This window comes from Enoplosus armatus, chromosome 7 (assembly GCF_043641665.1).
Source record: "Enoplosus armatus isolate fEnoArm2 chromosome 7, fEnoArm2.hap1, whole genome shotgun sequence".
NCBI lineage: Eukaryota > Metazoa > Chordata > Actinopteri > Centrarchiformes > Enoplosidae > Enoplosus > Enoplosus armatus.
In genome coordinates this window covers 1,224,211-1,244,194 of record NC_092186.1, presented here as the reverse complement: position 1 = coordinate 1,244,194, position 19,984 = coordinate 1,224,211, and the positions used below count along the sequence as shown (strand labels likewise).

The 19,984-nt window shown below is 46.1% G+C and overlaps 1 protein-coding gene across 1 annotated transcript in view; it reads right to left on the bottom strand.

The window, feature by feature from the left end:
- Positions 1-2,380: 2,380 nt before the first annotated feature.
- frem1b (Fras1 related extracellular matrix 1b) overlaps positions 2,381-19,984 on the bottom strand; it is a 32,090-nt gene continuing 14,486 nt past the window's right edge. The window contains exons 17-35 of the mRNA XM_070908651.1: positions 19,769-19,957; positions 19,486-19,682; positions 19,148-19,373; positions 18,235-18,379; positions 16,548-16,689; positions 15,994-16,192; positions 13,569-13,833; positions 11,142-11,562; positions 9,147-9,348; positions 8,907-9,051; positions 6,545-6,674; positions 6,385-6,457; positions 5,901-6,050; positions 5,230-5,552; positions 5,084-5,128; positions 4,845-5,006; positions 4,106-4,224; positions 3,066-3,151; positions 2,381-2,713 (exon numbers count right to left, since the gene is read on the bottom strand). Of these exons, the coding sequence (XP_070764752.1) occupies positions 2,505-2,713; positions 3,066-3,151; positions 4,106-4,224; positions 4,845-5,006; positions 5,084-5,128; positions 5,230-5,552; positions 5,901-6,050; positions 6,385-6,457; positions 6,545-6,674; positions 8,907-9,051; positions 9,147-9,348; positions 11,142-11,562; positions 13,569-13,833; positions 15,994-16,192; positions 16,548-16,689; positions 18,235-18,379; positions 19,148-19,373; positions 19,486-19,682; positions 19,769-19,957 (3,428 nt within the window). The 3' untranslated portion in view covers positions 2,381-2,504. The remainder of the gene's footprint in view (positions 2,714-3,065; positions 3,152-4,105; positions 4,225-4,844; positions 5,007-5,083; positions 5,129-5,229; positions 5,553-5,900; positions 6,051-6,384; positions 6,458-6,544; positions 6,675-8,906; positions 9,052-9,146; positions 9,349-11,141; positions 11,563-13,568; positions 13,834-15,993; positions 16,193-16,547; positions 16,690-18,234; positions 18,380-19,147; positions 19,374-19,485; positions 19,683-19,768; positions 19,958-19,984) is intronic.

Genomic DNA, 19,984 nt, shown 5'->3' with positions numbered 1-19,984 from the left:
TTTTTCTATTGACTATTGACTACTATTTGACTATGTATGTGAAAATGTGACCTTTGACCTCTTACCTTTAGCTTTGGGAATCCACTTCATTCTGTTGTCTTCACTGAGTCAGGCATAAGAGCACCAGCTATAATGTACCTGCATTTAAAAAAATAAACATTCTCCAAAAACATAAGAAAACAAAGAATTCTTAAACTTTTTAAACTACATTTACTATGGTTTAAGAATCATCCCTCAACAATAATGTCTTCAAAACATTTTTCAACTATCAGCCTTTAGCTGTTCTGTGTGAAGACACATTGCTATTACACTCAATTGTATTCACATATGTACATTTACATAATGGACATATTAGGTGTAATTTGTAAGTATAGAACAAACGACTGGGTACCTGCACCTGACTATAGTAAAACAAGACACTGGAATATCTCTCACAGTCAAGAATATGGTTTTCATGGCAAGCATAGCCCATTTACTATATTAGTGTAGTATAATACACCTAATAGTGCACCTAATGTTGAAAAGCTGCATGTTAACTCTACACAGCCCAGCAGTAGCTTATCAACTGTAGCTTATAGTGCAGGGTAGTGCTAATGCAGTGGCATTGCTTTAGCACCGAATGGCTAGCATAAAAGGGTAATTAGCTAGCGTTAGTAAGGTACATATATATGTATACATATATATATATATATATACAATATGGACATACACAACAAAAACACTAACAAAAGAAACATAGCTGAAACAAGTGGAGTACTTACACATTATGCTTCAGAGTGGTAAAGAGGATGGAGGTTTTTTGGCGTAGTAACAGTGCCTTTTTATAAAATGGTGACGTAAACTACTGGACGTAAAATGCTGATCTTAGGAAACTTGGGAACTGCGCGAGGAGTCACTGTCACATGATTATCTTCTTCTCTATCATCATAATAAAATAATTATCATTTAGCCTAAACAAACGGACTAAATATGAATAATGTTTCAATAAAAGTGTTCAGAAAGTGAATGAAGGCCAAATGTTTTTTGCTAAGTCACATCAGCACATGAGAGTGAAAATAAGGACTCATTGCATTTTAATTTTATGTAATTATTGTTATAATTAAGCAAATATTTAAACAGGACAGACAACCTACTCAAGCTATTTCAACCAAGCTAGTATCTGATCTCAAAGTTGATGATTCAATATAATTTCACACAGGCTACATTCACCAGAAATTCACTAAACATATATATAAAAGCTTCAACAAGAGCGTGGATGGATGTTTATATGCCATTCTGACAATAAAATAACAGAAGTGGGATGTGTGCCACTGGGGTCACTGTTTAGTAATTACAGCAAAAATCACTGCTGGTAGTAAAATATTAGCTAACGTAAATCACTGTATTTGGGTATATGCCTGCTTCTAATCATATAAAATCTGATATTTATCATTTAGCTAAAACTAGACAGACTACCAACAGTAGTGTTAGCTAAACTGTTATTTTGTGCCTCAGCTAAAGCTAACTCTTGCTATTTCAACCTAACTTGCTAGCTTAGTATCTTATTAGTTGGTGCAATTTTAAAGTGGTTAATTATAGCTCAACACAGTACAACCCAACATCAAAACAGCATACACAATTTCAGAGCTGAATGACCCACAATACTTACAAATAATGCTTCAATAAGAGTGTTTAGCAAGCGGATAAAGACAAAGTCATCGTGCTCCTGTAACAAAATGGCCGACGTAAAATGCCGTTGTAGATTCAGGAGTCAAATCACAACATTAAGAGTGAAATAACTGTTGGTATCAGGATATGAAATAGAAGAGTAAATCATTGTACCTGGGTAATCATATTAAATATGAAGTAACGTCAGCACTAGGTATCGATTTTATTTAGCTAATGTTAAAACCATTCAACCAATAAACTGTTGTCCCTCAGCTGACTCGTTATTTCAGCCCATAGACTGTTTATAAAGATAATAAATAACAATAAAAAAGGTTGAATTAGTTAACATAAAGTTGGGACGTTGCACTGTTTAAATAAAAGAATAAAGAATATGGAGCAGCTCTTGAATCCCAGACGCCAACATCATAATCATGTATGTTTATCATGTTTTTAACTGCTGTTTTGTGTTTGTTTGTTTTGGTTGACCTCAGTCTGACACGAGTCGTCACAAGTATCTGAGGTGTTGTGCTGCTGATCGTTTCACATTCATGAAGACAGAACCGGAGTACAGCTCCAACAAGTGGGTTTCTGATAGACGTGTGAATTCACCTGATGCACATCATGATACTACAGACTTCACATGTGCAAACCACTCAAATTTGGACTGTAAGTACAGTACTTGAGTAAATGTACTGCTTTATCTAAATGCACAGACTCATATTTGTGCAGCAATCTTTATTATGACAAAAATATGAAAACTAATGTACAGAGCAGCATCATTGCGTATCATTAAATATGACTTCATCAGGGTCACAGAGGTCGTTGTGACTGGCAGCAGTAAATATGCAGAGTGTCTCTCAGTGAGTGTGAGCCGCCGATGAACAGATGAATGTGTGTTGAGTTTCGGGGGAGCAGCTTGTGGAAATCCAGTTTCTGGGGTTTTCGACCAGGACGCAGTCCGAGCCGACGTCGGACTCACTGCGGCCCGGCGGCGCCCCCCTCAGTCTGGAGAAGGACACTGACCGACCGTCAGCCCACATCCAGCGACCTGAACCTCCAGACAGACCTGAGGAACATGAAGAAGAGTTAGCAACAATAAGTGAGCAGTATGCAGGTGACCCTGGCAGACAACAGGCGTCACGCAAGAACCTACAAGTCAGACGTTTCTCAGGTTAGTTTGTGTTCAAAGTCAGATTCAGCAAACTCTCTTAACTGCACAAACGCGCTCATTTCAGCCGGATGAACACCTTTCACCTTTCATGAGATTTGATCATTAGCACAATCAATGAGCCTAATATTGCCATGTTAGGCTGCCTGTTCTGCTCCATGTGTGGGAAAGTTTCATTCACAAAAATGTTACCAAAGAGTAAAGACAAAAAATGTGACAGCATGTTGTGATGAGAGCAGCCGCCGCTCACCGATCCAAAATGGCTTCCTCCCTGCAAACTTCCACAGCCAGGTCATGTCTCTTCTGGACCGCACGCTGGTCAGACTGCTGTTCAACCTGCTGCTCAACCTGACACACAAATGATCTTATCAGAGTCAAATGTTCACACACACAAATACAAGTAAAGTCGGCCTTCATACATGTGCAGGCACCTAAACCTAAACCTGAATAAGCATTATAATGTGAAGCTGTTTTCTGTCCAGCTGGGCTACTTTTTATTTGACTGTGTCACGTAGGTTCATCACAGTTAGGCTGAATCTTTTAGTAGTGATGAAGTCCTCATAAACCCCCCCCCCAAAAAAAACACATCTGATCATTAAAGTAAAGACTTTTTTTGTTTTATGAAGATTTATATAGGTTTCGTGTTCGCCTACACTTCTACTATAAAAAAGAAGCCTGGAAGTTATTTTTCTTCTTGGACTTGTATTTGACCACAGAACAAAATGGCTCTGAGGGGCCAAAACCCGAATAATACTTAATACTGATAATATGTTACTTATTAGTGAGGTAGTGTTGTCCAGATTCTGGTATTAATTTAACACGATTTAACAAGATTTAAAGCACATATTATAAATATGTATGGAATGATAATGTGACAGTGTGTTGGAGTCTCTGAGTCTTCACAGTGACTCTCAGCTCCTGGTCTATCTGTCCTGGTCTATCTGTCCTGGTCTATCTGTCCTGGTCTATCTGTCCTGGTCTAGCTGTCCTGGTCTAGCTGTCCTGGTCTAGCTGTCCTGGTCTAGCTGTCCTGGTCTAGCTGTCCTGGTTCTCTCTCGGCTCCTGGTCTATCTGTCCTGGTTCTCTCTTGGCTCCTGGTCTATCTGTCCACTGTGATATCCTCCGGCTGTCAGAACTTAAGTAAACTTCTATAGTTAAAAGGACAATCTGGTTTTACTGCAACTTCGTTCATATTACTGTCCATCGCGTCTGATCAACACGTTCGCAGGTCTCAGATATCAGAGAAACAATAATATAAAGACACGATGGACTACGTGGGAGGTTATTTACAGCAGTGAGCAGGTCCTCTCGGCGCTGGACCAGCTGGCCACAGACGAGCTGAGGATGTAACAGCGTCTCCTGTAGTGAGTCCAACCGTCGGGACAGGAGCTGCTGACCGACTTCCCTGTCTGAGGACACAAAGACAGAATGATCACAACAGAAACAACCCGCTGTCAGAGCCACACCAGCTCAGACTGGGATTATTCACAGGCCAGAAGCTCCACGACAGCGTTACAGCTCCTTAATGCTCGCTTCATACTGAGGACGGTAGACTTTACATGAAGATAAAGGAAAGAGAGAGAGAGAACAAGAGGAGAGACGAGGAGGAGGAGAGGAGCAACATGATGACAACTGTGCTAATAATAATAATAATAATAATAATAATAATAATAATGATATCATTCAACTACACAGGGTGTGTGACACATTTAAAGGCAAAAGAAAAAAGGTTTCAGCTGCAGTTGTTTGACTGGTGACGTCCGTCAGAAGTATCAATAATCTATTCAGTGTTTGATTTGATCGTAGATTTTCCCTCCCCAAAGCTTCCTCCACTCAGTGAAACTGGGACCCTCACGGGGTCAATGCAGATGTTCACGAGTTATAAAGAGTTTACGCTTCACCAGGAGAACTAGAGTGTGTGTTAGTGTGACACATCTGTTAACATGGACGTCAAGTAGTGTGTGTGTGTGTGTGTGTGTGTGTGTGTGTGTGTGTGTGTGTGTGTGTGTGTGTGTGTGTGTGTGTGTACCTTGCGCTGGCGTAGCTCTGGGTGGTGTCTGGGTTCTGGATGATCCATCTGAGGAGGGTCTCCGACTGGGAGCTCCTGCAGGGGGCGACTGTGAGGCGACGAGCTCCACCCGGCACCACCCGGCTTCAGCTCCTCCAGCCGGAGAGGAGTCAGACTGTGGAACTGATGGAGGAGGCACACGTTGACACAGTGTGTGTGTGTGTGTGTGTGACTGTGGATACACTGACAGTGAGTCTTACCGTCCAGACCTTCTCCTCAGACCTCCTCTCTCCTGACAGACGCACCTGAACATCAGCACAAACATGAATGAGGCCTTGAAGACTGCTGCCGCTCAACGAGGAAGAACGACGAAGCTGCTTCAGCCGCAAAGTTTTCACTCACTCACCTTTAGTCCTCCGTGTCTGCCCCTGAGTCCAGTGCTCCCAGTGCTCCCAGTGCCCGTCCCTGGCAGCTGCCTGCTGTGGTAGTGACTGTGGCTGTAGCTGGAGGCCGCCTGGTCCTGTGGTTCCCCCTCTCCGTAGTCCAGGTAGGGCCGTCGGTTTGGGACGTCGCCTCGGGGAGGGTGAGGCTGGTTCTCCCACAGCAGCTCCGCCTCGATGTCGGTGACGGGGTCCTCCACCTCCGGCCTGAGAGGGTCAGGGAGGCGAGGAGGAGCTGGGAGTCGCCTCTGGTCCTCCTCCACCCTCAGGTCGTCTGGATCGCACCGACCTGATAGACAGCAGAGAGGGTACTTTCTTTTTTCTTGGCAATATAAGTTTTATTAGCAAAACTTACCACAAAACAAAAAGCTGCTGGAGGCAAAAATCAACGGTGAAAAAAGGAGCAAAACATCTGCACACATCTGTGACTGACAGCTGAGATCATTCATTCCGTGCAGAAGCAAATGTAAATACACAGAAAGAAGTCCCACAAAGAAAATGTTCCCCCTACAGAAGACTTTCAGAGGAAACATGAAACCTCATCCACCGCGTCCTGATCGAAACGTCCAGATCCCAAATATGAATCAACAAACACGAAGAGGAACCAAGAGAAGTCCCGACATGCAGGAGATCTCACCTCCTCTGGGGTCGATGATCTCCACACTAGCGGAGGTCCGCTGTCCCAGGACGGCGTTTTTGGGGTTTTTCAGGGTGACAGTGAAGGTCTCGTGGTTTTCCTCCAGACCGTCATCTACCAGGTGGATGTTCCACGTCTTCACACTGACTCCTGAACAGGAAACAGAGAGACAGGATGGAAAAATATCTCCACCTTCCTGCTTTATGGATAACAGGAGCGTCCAGAGCTGCTGAATTCACCCGGGGAGATCCACAAAGATCAACAGGAAACAGAATCTGTACAGCAGAATCTGTACAGCAATGCACTCTGGGACGTGTAGTTTACTTCTCTCCTAAAGTTGTTATGGATTTTTAAACTGTCAGTGTTTGTACCTGTGACTCAACAAGCAGAGTTTCATGTCCTTCACAGTTCAGAAATGATCTAACAGAAAGTCCCCTGACAGTCTTTAATGAAGCAGAGTAGACCTGAACCAGTAGAGTCAGACCTGGGTCAAACTGGATGAGACCGGCCGTGCTGTGAGTGAAGTCTCTGCCGGGTTTGGCCGATCCTTCCTCCACCTGCACAAAGACGGACATGAAACAAACTTAATAATAATGATAAAAGCCAACAGAGTCCAGACCGCCGAGGAAGCGTCACAACCGCACCTGGATGGCAACGTACGCCGGGTCCGCGCTCTTCCCGCTGCGCTGGATCTGGATCTGAAGCGTCCCCGCCGTCTCACAGGTCCTGTAGCAGGTCGCCGACAGCTCCACCCGAGACCAGGACAGCTCCAGTCTGCAGGAGACACACACACACTACATTTATCTGACAACTTTAGTTACTCTGCAGATTCAGATTAATAATATAAAATATAAACAAATAAATGACGATGTAATATTATAGATGAAGATGGAACTTTGTTGAGCAGATATAAGTATATAAGTATATACTGTAGAAGTATTTGAAATGAGCTCATTAATGCATCAATAATTATAATCTAATAATATATATATACTATACATATATACAGTGCATCCGGAAAGTATTCACAGCGCTTCACTTTTTCCACATTTTGTTATGTTGCAGCCTTATACCAAAATGGATTAAATTCATTTTTTTCCTCAAAATTCTACACACAACACCCCATAATGACAATGTGAAAAAAGTTTTTTTGAGATTTTTGCAAATTTATTAAAAATAAAAAACCTGAGAAATCACATGTACATAAGTATTCACAGCCTTTGCTCAATACTTTGTTGATGCACCTTTGGCAGCAATTACAGCCTCAAGTCTTTTTGAATATGATGCCACAAGCTTGGCACACCTATCTTTGGGCAGTTTCACCCATTCCTCTTTGCAGCACCTCTCAAGCTCCATCAGGTTGGATGGGAAGCGTCGGTGCACAGCCATTTTCAGATCTCTCCAGAGATGTTCAATCGGATTCAAGTCTGGGCTCTGGCTGGGCCACTCAAGGACATTCACAGAGTTGTCCTGAAGCCACTCCTTTGATATCTTGGCTGTGTGCTTAGGGTCGTTGTCCTGCTGAAAGATAAACCGTCGCCCCAGTCTGAGGTCAAGAGCGCTCTGGAGCAGGTTTTCATCCAGGATGTCTCTGTACGCTGCATTCATCTTTCCCTCTATCCTGACTAGTCTCCCAGTTCCTGCCGCTGAAAAACATCCCCACAGCATGATGCTGCCACCACCATGCTTCACTGTAGGGATGGTATTGGCCTGGTGATGAGCGGTGCCTGGTTTCCTCCAAACGTGACGCCTGGCATTCACACCAAAGAGTTCAATCTTTGTCTCATCAGACCAGAGAATTTTGTTTCTCATGGTCTGAGAGTCCTTCAGGTGCCTTTTGGCAAACTCCAGGCGGGCTGCTATGTGCCTTTTACTAAGGAGTGGCTTCCGTCTGGCCACTCTACCATACAGGCCTGATTGGTGGATTGCTGCAGAGATGGTTGTCCTTCTGGAAGGTTCTCCTCTCTCCACAGAGGAACTCTGGAGCTCTGACAGAGTGACCATCGGGTTCTTGGTCACCTCCCTGACTAAGGCCCTTCTCCCCCGATTACTCAGTTTAGATGGCCGGCCAGCTCTAGGAAGAGTCCTGGTGGTTCCGAACTTCTTCCACTTACGGATGATGGAGGCCACTGTGCTCATTGGGACCTTCAAAGCAGCAGAAATTTTTCTGTAACCTTCCCCAGATTTGTGCCTCGAGACAATCCTGTCTCGGAGGTCTACAGACAATTCCTTTGACTTCATGCTTGGTTTGTGCTCTGACATGCACTGTCAACTGTGGGACCTTATATAGACAGGTGTGTGCCTTTCCAAATCATGTCCAATCAACTGAATTTACCACAGGTGGACTCCAATTAAGCTGCAGAAACATCTCAAGGATGATCAGTGGAAACAGGATGCACCTGAGCTCAATTTTGAGCTTCATGGCAAAGGCTGTGAATACTTATGTACATGTGATTTCTTAGTTTTTTATTTTTAATAAATTTGCAAAAATTTCAAAAAAACTTTTTTCACATTGTCATTATGGGGTGTTGTGTGTAGAATTCTGAGGAAAAAAATTAATTTAATCCATTTTGGAATAAGGGTGTAACATAACAAAATGTGGAAAAAGTGAAGCGCCATGAATACTTTCCGGATGCACTGTATATAGTACTTTTGGTACTTTAAGTATATTTTGATGCTAATATTGTACTTTTATTGTGGTTTACTCTGTGGTATTACTACTTTTACTTCAGTACAAGTACTTCAGTGCTTTTACTTCAGTAGAGTACTGAGTACTTCTTCCACCGTTGTCCCAAAGGTGCCCAGTCTTTATGAGACATCGTCACAAACTGGAAGAACACTGTTGTCTAAAATATTGTCGTATGTTAGAGCATCAATATTCCCCTTCAACTCAGGAGTCCAAACCAGGAGAAAGGGTCCCAGACCAAAAGTACACGGGCAAGTGGCCACATACACAGACCAGGGCCCCGCTGATAGATCCACAGTCGGGTCCTTCTACAAACCTACATCTCAGGCAGCGCGGTGTTTCCCGCCGGGTCGCTGAGGCGGAACTGGAAGCTGTCGGCCGTCACCTCCATGTCGGCCGGGAGGACGAACACCACGGCGCGCTGGTCCACGTCCTGCTGGGTGAAGCGACCTTTAATGTAAGCTCCTGGCAGGACGGGAAGTCAGAGTTTCAATCCAACTGAATCCAGCGATGAAATATCGATTACTGGAGCTTTAAACTCTACACTACGGGCAGCCCACCTGTGAGAGCGTTCTCCAGGTAGCCGAAGTGTGGCGGCCTGGTGATGGAGAACTCCAGCTCCTCCGTGGGGCTGTCAGGGTCGGAGGCCTGCAGGTGTTTGGAGGTGATGAAGATGCCGTAACGCCCGCCGCCCAGATCCGCTACGGTGCTGGGACTCCGCCTGGTGGTCAGACTGGGAGGTGTCCGGTCCACCCGATCCACCTGAACACAGCAGGAGGCTTTTATTAAAAACATTTAGATCAGAGCAGATCTTTTGTACGTTAAAAGGAGAGAAGTCACTGAATACGTTTACGTCAGAACTTCAGTTTACGTTTACTTCAGTTTTTGCTTACTTTGCACTTTAAGTTTCCCCGAGCTGTTTCATCTTGACTGCAGTTTCTAATTTTACTTTGTTAGTTTTATTAGATTTTTAGAGAAAGTAAAAAGTAAGTGCAATAACAAGAACAGCAGCATCACAGCAGTAAACACAAAGACTAATCTCAGGTTACATGTAGGAAACTGACAGAGGTGCAGTTCTGTGTTCTGGCCACAAGATGTCGCTGCTGTCATGTGTAATAATCAGCTGACACTGTATCAGAGTTAAGAGTGAAAAACTGAATATCATAACTATTAAAACCTGCTCTTTACATTTAAATGTTTCCTTCTTCTTCTTTCTTTGGCCGAAGCGGATTCTTTGTTTAATGTAGTTTCCCTTTTTCCAAAATGTATTTTTATTCTGTTTTTTTAGGTTTTGATTCAGCTTCATTTTTTGTTATTTAAAAGCTGAAACAATTTGTAAAAAATAAAGAAATAAAATTACTCAACAATTATTTTGATAACTGACTGACCGTTAGATTCATAAATATTATATTATTACCAAACGTAAAGATGAGGTGCTTTAACATCCAGCGGTGAAGAAGTATTCAAATCCTTTACTTCAGTAAAAGTACTAATACCACACTGTAAAAATACTCTGATACAAGTAAAAGTCCTGCATTAAAATGTTACTTCAGTAAAAGCATGAACTTAATCAGGAAACAGAAAATCTTCACATCTGACAAGCTGAAAGCATCAAATGTTTTTACATGAAAAATGACTGAATGAAAATAGTTGCTGATTAATTTTCTGTTAATCGACTAATTGATTAATCAACTAATCGTTTCAGCGAGTTTAATTTATATCAAAACATGTAAAAAATCTTAATTTGTAAAGTAAGTGTCAGATAAATGCAGTGAAGCAGAAGTAGAAAGAGTCAAATAAAGTACAAGTACCTCAGATTGTTCACTTTTTCTGACATTTTATGAAGTAAACGATTAAATGATTTATATGATTTAAAATAATCGTCAGTTGCAGCCAAAAAATAAAATATATCAAAAGAAGTTGAGTCTGTGTATAAATAAACATCTAAAATACACACAGCAAAATACCTCACATACTGTACATCACACACACACACACACACATTACCAAACACGTCGTCCAATCACAAACAGCCTCCAGCCTCTCAGGGGCTCAGGACAGTCGGGCCGGCCAGCGTGTTAGCCACCTGGCTGCCTCTGTGTGTGTGTGTGTGTGTGTGTGTGTCCATCTCAGAGCAGGTAGCATGTGACGGGGCCGGGGTGGGGGGGGGGGGTGGTCTTGGCTCACCTGCTGCTCTCTGCTTCAAATATTTATCTGTGTACTTTAGCCGTCCACCTGAGAGTCGACCTCCAACAACAAGATGGGAGCAAACACAGACGACTGTCATCAAGAGGCTCTAAAGACTCCAGCTACTGGACTCTGCTGGACTCTGCCGGACTCTGCTGGGAGTCAGGCCCCACTTACACCTGGCATTAACATGTGATCCGTATCTGGATCTTTTATTTAATGATCAGCATCACTGATCAGCTCATGTGAAATTAGCCATTAAAACAGCAATAAAACACTCGACATGGAACATCAGAACCAGGAGGAAGTCAGACATGAAGCAGCTGAACAGGACGAGGAGCTCAGCAGCGTCCTGTGAAGCAGCTCACCTGGATGTTAAAGACAGCGGGCTCCTCTCTCAGCTGTCCAAACTCCAGGTATCCTCTGTTGCTCCCGTCCGTCGGCAGGAAGAAGAACCTGTCGATGTCCGCCGGGCTGCCCGGGTCGTGTCGGTAAGCCAGGTCCAGCCGGTCCACGTCCGTCTGGGTGAAGCTCGGCGGCGGCGACAGCGGGACTCCTCTCAGCAGCAGCTTCCCGTAGCGCGGCGGCCGCGTGACGACGAAGCTCAGGTTGTTGGCGGCGGTGTCGGGGTCGGTGAGCTGCAGCTGCTCGGCGGTGACGGTCTCCGTGGAGCCGTCCTGCAGCCGGAGGCCCGCGTTGTGGCGGAGGGTCGGCGGGATGCGGTCGCCGTGCTCGATGGTGAAGTGGAGGCTGCCGCTGCGGGACGAGTCGCCGTTGGTGACGACAAAACTGTGAAGACAAAACTAAGTTTAGATCTGAGATCTGAAATCTATCATTAAGTTTGCATGTAAAACCTTTAATGTGTCGTTCGTTAGTTTAAAACTATTCACGGGTCACGTGACTAATACAAGGAATATAAATATAAATAAATAAATCTGTTGCCAAGAAATGTAAAAAATATTGTGGAACATTTGTTTTCTTTTGGGAAGAAGATACGATCAGTTTCCTGTCCCCACAAAATAATGACTAGACAGAAAAATATATGAATTAACTTGATGGCAGGAGGCTCTAATGGAGGACACTATCCAGGTGCATTATGGGGAATGTAGGATCCAGTGTATTCGGATATCTCCACCTCTGCTGCTCAGATTTGAAATAAAGGACAGTAATTAATGTCCTGAGTGTCTCTTGAGTAACACCGACAGCAGCGTCAGTCATCAATCACTCACACAAAGGCCTGCTTTCATTTGGAGCTTTGGTGAGTGTTAGTGTGTGTTCACCAGATCGTCACACACACACACACACACACACACACACTATAGTGACAATTAAAAGTGCATTGGATGTAAAAAATGAGGTGTGTGTGTGTGTGTGTGTGTGTGTGTATTTCGTCCTCTCAGCCCTCTGCCAACACAATCTGCCTCTCAGCCCTGCAGCCCTGCAGCTGACAAACTGCCCCGGGCCTCAGCACACCGGCCACCAGACACACACACACACACACACACACACACACACACACACTCAGAGGCAGGTCCTGGTGTAACATCTGGCTCCGATGTCGGCCATATTTGCCCAGGGACGGCCGTCTGTGGCCGGCGTTCTGGCCGCCGCCGTGCCAGCGCTGTTGTTATTCTCCTAATAATGCCCATTCATCATCTGCTGTCACGGCAACACAACACACACACACACACAAATGATGCACAGGTGTGTTATTCAGATGTGGCCACACCTGAGTCGTCCTCCTCTGTTCACACTCACGTCACATCATTTCAACTCCTATACAACCAAGATTTAAAAACATGACGATCAGACCTCGACACTCGTCAGGAACACAAAACCTTCTTGTTCTTTCTTTTTGTTCTTTATCTGGATCCCCGTCAGCTTCGACAAAGTGCTCGTCGTCTTGTTCTCCACACGAATCATCTGTGTGAGACTCATCAGTTTTCCTTTTGGTGACTTTTTGAAAGAAAATCTACTTTTGAGGCAGAAGAAGCTCCATAAAGAGAAGTTCTCATCAGACAGTTTGTTGGTGGACGTGAAACCATCAGACGTGTTTTAGACCTCCGACAAAAACAGTGTAGACTCGTTTTTCGCGAAAGGACAGCGGTGACGGACAGGTTGCCTGTCTGTCTGATTGTCTGCCTGTCTCACCGTCCTTCAGTCAGTCTGTCCCTCAGTCTTTGAGTCTTGGCTGTGATCTGGCCGCTCTTTTACAGCCAGATAGCCAGCCGGTCGGGGCAGCAGAGGTCTGGGTGACAAACCCGGGGTCTGCACACACTCCAGGTCACACACACCCCAACACCCCCCCCCCCCTCTTAAAAACCCTGCTGCTGCCAAATTGGCTGGAAAAGCAGATAAACATACTGCAGCAGAGAAAGCCTCTCGTCTCCTGACGCTCAAGTTTTTTTCTCTCTCGTCTCGGTGCCCAGTTTTTCTTTCGTCGGCCAAATGTTGTGTGTGATACTTTTTTGGGGCACGTTGCTGACAGAAATATCCTCCTCTCACAATATGGAGGCAGATAATTTGCCATTTATTCTCCTGATGTGTGCAGAATTTCATGCTGTGCTGCAAAATAGCTTCACTTAACTGAGAGGGCCAAAGTCAAACAACGCAGCTGCTCGACAGCAACACAGCGAGTCAACGGAGGCTGTGTTCGTTCAAATGTGCTGAAATGATTATTATGTTTTTAATGATTTATTTCTTTGAACCAGGATGCTCTCTTCAGATCTTTATCACTTTTATAAGAGAGCTCTGATCAGAGCTGGCAGCCATATTGTAAGTGTGTGTGTTCCGACCTGAAGGAGTCGGTCTCTGCGTGGTGGCTGTTGTCGTGGGTGTAACACACTCGGTGCGCGGCGACGTCCAGCTGCGTGAAGGCGATCAGAGGGACTCCGGGCTGCCGGACGGCGTGGACGAGGCCGTGCCGCGGCGGGACCGACACCGCGTAGACCAGCTCCTCCGGACGACCGGACGAGTCTGCCGCCAGCAGGACGTCGGTGTTCAGGACGACGCGCTGGCCCTCCGTCAGACGCACCGCCTTGCTCAGCAGCACCAAGTCGCCTGCAGGGGAGAAGGTTAAACCTTGAAAGTCGAACACTCTGGAGTTTTATTTTCCTGGAAAATAAGGTGCTATCAGTCCGCTGGGGGGGGGCGTAGTTTTGACAACCGCGTATGTTTCTCAGCGTATTACTTTCATGGATGCCTGAGCTGTATATGTCAGCTTGTATTTAATGTAGAATCATGAGGATTTCATAATGATGCTGATTGAGGAAAGTAAAACTGAAGCTTGTGGCTTTCAGTTGATAAAAGCACTGAACAGACAGACGTCTCTGTTACTTCATTACTTCACTTCTCTAAAGGATCTGCAGCCCCTAAAAAGTGAAATCCTTCACAAACACTAAAGTGTCGTCTTTACTGTTAATGACTCTGGATTAAAGTCTCCATCGAGATTTATCTTCCTGGACGGATGGAAACACACTGATTTAAGCTCAACTTGCAAAGCTAACACACCAAACCAACAACATCAGTTATCTGGATCATTGTTGGAGGAGGAGGCGGTGGAGGAGCACCCAGAGGAGCAGAGCCAACGCCCCTCCACAGCTGCTCCACCTCCCCTCCGTTAATTATTCACCGGCTGAGGAGGTCGGCCGTTTCTCACCTCCGCTCCTCCAGGATCAGAGGGCCCGGAGCCAGAAGGGCCGAGGCCTCGCAGCACCGTGTTCACCCGACTGGCAAAGCTGGCACGGTGAGCTGGAGGGAGGGAGGGGGGCGGTCAATAATGTATGAACCAGGACCGGCCAGAGGGACCACAGGGGGACCACAGGGGGACCACAGGGGGCTGACGTGTGTGAAGGTGCAGAGTCGGTGTGTGTTTGTACTCCACACAAACAAATGTCCACGAGCATAAAGACGACATGCTGCTGCTTATTGTCACTGTCGTGTGAAAAGTTCAGGGTCCGGGACTTTAGTCTCAGGGTCCGGGACTTTAGTCTCGGGGTCCAGGAATTTAGTCTCAGGGTCCAGGACTGAGTCTCAGGCTGCAGGACTTTAGTCTCAGGGTCCAGGACTTTAGTCTCAGGGTCCAGGACTTTAGTCTCAGGGTCCAGGACTGAGTCTCAGGCTGCAGGACTTTAGTCTCAGGGTCCAGGACTTTAGTCTCAGGATCCAGGACTTTAGTCTCAGGCTGCAGGACTTTAGTCTCAGGCTGCATGACTTTAGTCTCAGGCTGCATGACTTTAGTCTCAGGCTGCAGGACTTTAGTCTCAGGCTGCATGACTTTAGTCTCAGGGTCCAGGACTTTAGTCTCAGGGTCCAACCTTTAAGCCAACATGGATGAGAAGTCCCTAAAGTGTCGCCTCAGCGGGACTCATGGTGAACAATGTTAGCATATTAGCATATTAGCATTTGGCTCAAGGCGCAGCCTCGCAGAGCCTCTAGCATGTCTGTAGACTTGAACAGAATTAGTTCACATACGCGTTCGACCACGTGAGAAGGGGTGGGGGGGGTGAAGGGGGGGTGACACAGTTTAAATATGGAGATAAAGGTGCACATTTTCAGGTATTCAGTGTCGCACTCGGCTGTTCACAGGAAAAGAAAACAGAAATACAGTCGTTGTGTCAGGAATGAAGAGAGAGAGCTGAGAGTTCGGACTGCGTCAGCCGACCGATCACTGCGGGAGGTGCAGCTCCCTCTAATCCCACATGGAAAGTTGAGGAGGAGGTTTCCAGAGCGGTTCGACCGTCCGACAAGCGGTTCTGACGGAGTAAACTGGCCAGATGTTGACTACGTCAGAGATCTGACGTCACTCGAAGCATGTGTCCCTGCTGACAGCTCCAGTTGAGCTGTCTCTACATCACCGAGGCTACAGGACAAAGCAGCTCCACGATTCATACATGTGTTGTTGTTGCTAAACTCTTATTGTTGAAGTTCTTCTTCTTCTGGTGCTTTGGTCGGTTACCAAACAGCTTCAGGTGCATCAGCACCTCCTTCTGGACTGATTCACATGTAGCCCAGGGAACAAAGACGGACTGTGATCAGCTGGACTGACCAACAGAGACGGACACTGTTGTTTGTGTGTGTACGTGAATGTGTCTTCATCTGGATGTTATCTGGATATGAGACGTGTAAACGAGGCCTGATGATATTTGTTACATCTTTAAAGTCTAATTACAGTCTCATGACTTCTACCTGCTGAACTGAACTGTACTTTTGACCTCTGACCTTTCTGCACCGTGTGGACTGAGATGAAGAAGCTCTGTGCGGGAGTCTCGTTGTCCAGGTCGCTGAGGGTGAAGCGGAAGCTGTCGTGACCTTTGAACCCGGCGGCGTTGGCGGTGTGTGCGTACCACAGACGGTTCATCTCCACGTCGTCCTGAGTGAAGTTCTGACCGGCAGACAGCTCCGTCCAACCGGACTCGGTCTGCAGACGAGTCAGAACCACGAAGAGTGGATCATTCTGAACAACCTGAGTCTTATTTGTTGGTTTTAATAGAAACAGTGAAACCCAAAGTTCTACATAATCCGTTAACCACAGAAATAACAAAAGAAGATGTTTCATTTATAATCCAATATGTCTGAAACCTACTGGAGATTTTCTGTTTGGTAATTATAGTGAAAATGTTGTTAATAATAATAATCTCACTTAGATTGAAGAAGTTTGTGAGTACTAAAATAAATAATAACAAAACTTTTACATTTTGGGAACTAAATGCAGAAATGATCTATTCAGTTTATTCGTGCATCAAATCAGGAAAAGCTCTGGTCTGAGCGCTCACCTTCAGCTGCAGTGTGCCGAAGCGTGGTGCAGCGCCGAGGAAGTAGTGCACCCGGTCTGGGGGGGTGTCCAGGTCCTCGGCCTCCAGAGCCACACTGGAGATCACCCTGCGCTCACCGGAGTCCACCTCCAACCCAGCGTTCCTGACACACCAACGAAGAAGAAGACACAATGATTCAGTGTAAACTTGATCCAACAGACCTCAGTGGTTACCAGACTCTTCATCACCCTCTTCATCATCCTTTACCTCCAGCTTAACTGCTGCAAAAACTGCATTTTACCACGACAAGATCAGGAAACTATTTTCCACCTTTGAAAGCCTCCTCCACCAGCCTCCTCCACCCGCCGCCTCCTCCACCAGTAGTTTTTGCTTTTAGTAATTGCTTTATTTTATGAATCATTTCTTATTTCTTATTCCACGGGTATATGTATTCGCACAATGTGTGTATTTATGTGTAATGATGGACAAAAGTAGAAATAAGACCCAGTTGTCCTTTAAATGTCTCGTGAATGAGAGGGACGGTTGTGATGAACACGACCTGCAGATACTTTCATACAAGCAGGAAGAAGTTTTACAGTTTGTGTGAGAGCAGGTTTCTCCAGCGGGATCATGGAGATCTGGGGGAGATCTGTTTGGTGGTGTTTGTTGGTGTTGGGATGGGGTGGGGGGGTGAACATCAGAAACCGTCTGGCTGCTTCTTCACTCGGAACTAAAATCCACGCAGGAGAGAAGCTGCCACGTCCGTCCTGCAGGAACGCAAAAACAAGGAGGCCGACATCTGCCAAGTCTCTGCGTTACTTCTGCCTCGGTGGCCTTTACAGTACCAGCTCGGCCTGTGCCAACGCACCCACGCACACAAACAACTGATCTGGGGACAGCGCACATGGGCTGGGGGGGGGGGGCGTGATGGGACAGCACGGGGAACCCAGTCAAGGATGCAAATTCACAATCACTCGTTCAAATGAAAATATTATGGGTGGGGGTGGAGGAGGGGTCACAGATTTCCTCTGTAACCACTCACTCAAGCAAAGCGATCTGCCACATGTGCACACACATACCCCCCCCTTTCTGTCCCATGTTGACTCCCCTGACCTCGCCCCCTCCTGCTGAGTTTCTTCAGCAGCAGCAGCAGACTTCTGATAATCATGTCACAGTCAGTCTTTTTTAGTTTTTATCAAACTAACAGGAGGAAATAGTGCATCTGTTGGGGACTATTTTCAGCGGCGGATGAATCCACATGTGTGTGTGTGTGTGTGATCATGGTGATGAAGGCCTGATCCCTTCCATTCATTTTTATTTCACGTCAGAAACTCTATTATAGATTTAACTGTTTTAAAACATTTCACTGTTTGGACCAAATCAGGCAGCCAAAGGAAATAAAACTGCACTTACAACAAGTAACCTGAGCCTTCATGTAACAGGACACATGTTCACATATTCAGAGAAGAAGCTTTTGTCATACTTAATATATAAACACTTCAATGATATCAATGTCAGAAAGTAGCTATCAGCATGTACAAAGCAATAATGTGGCATGTCAGACACACATTTACAGAAATATCATATTAACAAGGATTAAACACTAAATCCTCACATCACCCACATCTGTGTGTGTGTTGTTGTGTGTGTGTGTGTGTGTGTGTGTGTGTTGTTGTGTGTGTGTGTGTGTGTGTGTGTCGGTGTGTACTTGAGCAGCCGTGGCTTCTCGTCGTTGACCGGCAGCACGGTGACCTGAGCCGTCCCCTGGACTGTGTGGACGCCATCTGTCAGCCGCAGAGCCACGGCGTCCTTCAGGGTTTCTGTGTCATCGTGCATGTACACGATCTTCATGCCTGCAGAGGGAGGGGGCGGCGGGGGGGGGGGGGGGGCAGGTGAAAGGGAGGGCAGGGATTTTTGGCAGTGAGGAGGAAGAGGAGCCGGATGAGGAGGAAGAAGACATATAATTATAAATGCAGTGCTTTTCTGTTTAGCATTTGTTTTGTTTGCACACTAAAAACACAGAAATGTGAAAGATATATACACAGAAACACACAGACACATGTATACATGAGTCACAGAGCAGGAGGGCTTATAGAGTCACTACAAGACTGACACATTTCAATCCTCAGCTCATTCTGACTTTATTTAAAGTCACTACATCTTAGGAGGACATGCCGCACACTCTTATTTTCAGAATAAGTTGGGCTGCTCAGAAAAGTCAATGGCACTCTACATGTTCTGAAACTGTTCTTATAGCAGCATGGCTCTATGTCCGTCTGTCAGTGGGTTCACTATGACCTTTGACCTTTGAGTCAAAAGTCTCACCTATTCAGTGTCCGACCAGCTGTGAGATATGGTCATCAATTCTTGAGTTATGGCCAAAAACGTGTTTTGTGAGCTCTCAGTGACCTTTGACCTTTGACCACCAAACTCTAACCAGTTCACATGTGGATGTGTATCCGGAGATCTCGTGTTCACGACAACGTGACGGACAACACGTAAACACCACCATGAAAATAAAAAAACAAAACATTTCCTTTCAGTCCTCGCAGAATCAACTAAGACGGTTGTCTGTCTGTTTGTCTGTCTGTGCCACAGAGACCTGGTGGTGTCTCTCTCACCCTGTCGGAGCTCCTGCAGGGTGAAGGAGGTGACGGGGAGGCTCCTCTGCAGGAGGTCGGCTCCCATCTCCCTGTAGCGGCTCATCTCGGTGCCGTAGATGCCGTTGATCAGGCTGCCGTGAGCCGGCGGCTGCACCACCGTGAAGGTCAGGACGTCCGGAGGGGCGTCCAGGTCGAAACCGTTCAGAAGGGACGGAGTCAGCTCCCTAATCCCGCCCTCCTTCACCTGCAGGAGGTGGAGAACAACAATCACTCTACAAAGATGCTAGTGCCCCCATGAGGCCGTAATGATCATTACACCGTCTCAGGTCTTCGCTAAAGACGAAAAGTCAACGTACGGTGAAGTTGGCGAGCAGCAGCGAAGGCGTCTCGTCATTGGTTGGATTGATGATGATGTAGAAGGGGACGGGGGCGGAGCGATGGAGCCCGTCACTCACACTGATGGATAGCTGGTCGACAGTCGGCTCCGCCCCTTTGCTCTCGGATTGAACGTAGTTGATGAAACCGGAAATCAGGTGGACGAGACTGAAGGATTCTGGGAAACGATCAGGGTCAGATGTATGCTAAACACACACACACACACACACACACACACACACACACACACACACACACACTGACCGACTCGGACTCCTGCGTTGCTCTTCTCGGAGCCGGGCGTCGGCAGCGTGTTCTCCAGGAAGCCGTGCAGAGGAGGAGTCTCCAGGTGAAAGGTCAGCCGGTCAGCGGGGCTGTCGGGGTCTGAGGCCCCCAGGACCCCCCCACACAGACAGGCCGAGGAGCCCTCGTCCACCACCAACATGGACTCGCCTGGACCAAGACACAGTGACAACAGCG